The sequence below is a fragment of the Musca vetustissima genome, unplaced genomic scaffold (genome assembly GCF_032173495.1).
Source record: "Musca vetustissima isolate MV318-11 ecotype Yass unplaced genomic scaffold, APGP_CSIRO_Mvet_v1 utg101325, whole genome shotgun sequence".
In the NCBI taxonomy this organism is placed as follows: Eukaryota; Metazoa; Arthropoda; class Insecta; order Diptera; family Muscidae; genus Musca; species Musca vetustissima.
Genome location: NW_026881952.1, coordinates 36411 through 38475, shown reverse-complemented (window position 1 = coordinate 38475; position 2065 = coordinate 36411). Strand labels below are relative to the sequence as shown.

The 2065-nt window shown below is 35.4% G+C and overlaps 1 protein-coding gene across 1 annotated transcript; it reads left to right on the top strand.

The window, feature by feature from the left end:
* The first annotated feature begins 1238 nt into the window (after positions 1 to 1238).
* Positions 1239 to 1804, top strand: LOC133328052 (probable zinc transporter protein DDB_G0282067). Its single transcript, XM_061536600.1, has 2 exons — positions 1239 to 1244; positions 1322 to 1804. The coding sequence occupies exons 1-2, from the start codon at positions 1239 to 1241 to the stop codon at positions 1802 to 1804; spliced, it is 489 nt and encodes a 162-aa protein (XP_061392584.1).
* Positions 1805 to 2065: the final 261 nt, after the last annotated feature.

Sequence of the window (2065 nt, the reverse complement as noted above, 5' to 3'; positions counted from 1 at the left end):
TTTTGATCGAAGAACCGGGTACCGAAATTTTTCTTCGTCTTACAGTTAAATCCAAAATCCGTCTTAAACAGTTAAATCCAAAACTGTACTGGAATGTATAAATACCATTAATGATTTCTCACAACAAGGACCTGTACGAATTATATGGGTACCGATTCACCAAGGAATCATAGGCAACGAGATAGCAAATGAACTAGCTAGGGGTGCTACTGGACTACCCCCGAACACGCCAAGAAATGAGGAAATGGGTGAATGAGACCCAAATGAAGAAAAAACTATGCAAATCCTAACGCTAAACAAAACAGAAATACGGAACTCCTAGATTCATAGGGGAATCAAACCCAAAATGTTTTTAATCTAAACCTTCACTAATTCTAACTCTATCCGCATTTCTAGACCGCACAACAGGCCTCAATTGGCTAATGTGTATGTCCTTCTCATATTGGACATGTGGTGGTATTATCCAACCCTCTTTTCAACCTAACCTAACTGATTTCATTCAAACTTTGCATATCGTAATATTTCTTCAAAACTTAAATCATGTTCGAAGAAGGGTGAATATCGGTCCAGTCCTTCTGGTACCTTCCACACAAAGTAGTCCAAACTTAAAAATTCAATGTGAATCGTAATATGTATTTTAGTACACCTACATTACATCCGAAGATAGGGTCAATAGAGCAACCTCTTCTGGTATCTTACCAAATATGTCCAGTTCCTGGATAAAAACATATACCGTATACCCTTATATAAAAGGTATATATCTGTCGGCAACCTCAACGGACACTTTGCTACTTTTTTGTTCAAGTGAAGGATAAATAAGATATTTTAGTGGCTCATCTAATTCTTTATATTATGTCGTTCACACCCGCACCGCTTTATTTTAGTGCCAACATATTTATGCAAATTTCTTTATATTTATTTTTAAGCAAAACTAAACATTTGCGGAAAACTACCAAACGAAGACCCAATTTGCGAATAAAATGCATTATCATTTACATACATCGTTTCAAATAAAATACAAAAATCATAAATGTCTTCATAATATTTATATTATATTTTATTGATTTATTAAAAAATAGATTTGCTTCAGATTTGGAATAGTTTTCGTTAAATAGCAATTTAATATATAAATACCCTAGATTTGCTGATAAGAGCATCATTCGTTTCTGTTTAGCAGAAAAACAAAACAACTTTAGGAATAATCTCCAAAAAAATATTACAGCAAGAAGATTCCTAAAATGAAGGTGAGTAACAAAAATCCTCTGAGACAATGATAATTAAATAAATTAATTGATACTAACGTGGATCCTTCATATTGCAGTTCTTTGTCTGCACCTTAGCTGTTTTGGTAGCCACATGCTCAGCTGGCTTCATTGGTGGTGGTGGTGATATTGGTGGATATGCTGCAGGATATGATCACCACGAGCATGTTGATGTTAAAACTGTAAAAGTTATCCCAGTTAGTGGGCATAGCCATGACTATGGTCACGGACATGGACATGGTCATGGAGATGTTCATGTCAAAACAGTCAAAGTCATTCATGCCGAACCCCAACCACAACCTGAAGTGAAAATTGTCAAAGTCATCAAAGAACATGATCACGGACATGGATATGCTCATGGACATGGCCATGGTGGTTATCATGTCCACAACATTAAGGTTATCCATGCTGATCATCATGATCATGGACACGGTAATGGAGGTTATGGTCATGGTGGTGCTGAAGTTAAAATCGTGAAAGTAATCAATGCCGGAGCTGGTGGTCATGGCGGCTGGAATAATGGCTGGAATGGTTGGCAATAAAGCTCAGAGCAGTGATGTAAATAGCACTTTCCATTTTTATCCTGCCAGTTAACCAATATGACTGTACATTTCACCCATTAGTTTAAGAAAAATAAATTATATTTAAATCTACAAATATTGGTGTGTTTTGTTGTTTATTATTGTCTAGGATTGATTTATTATAAGGACTTCTATGGGTTGATTATTACTGATATACATTGAAAATATTGAGGGTTGATGTAGGCGTTCTATAAATGGAAGAGTAAGACATATTTTGAATTT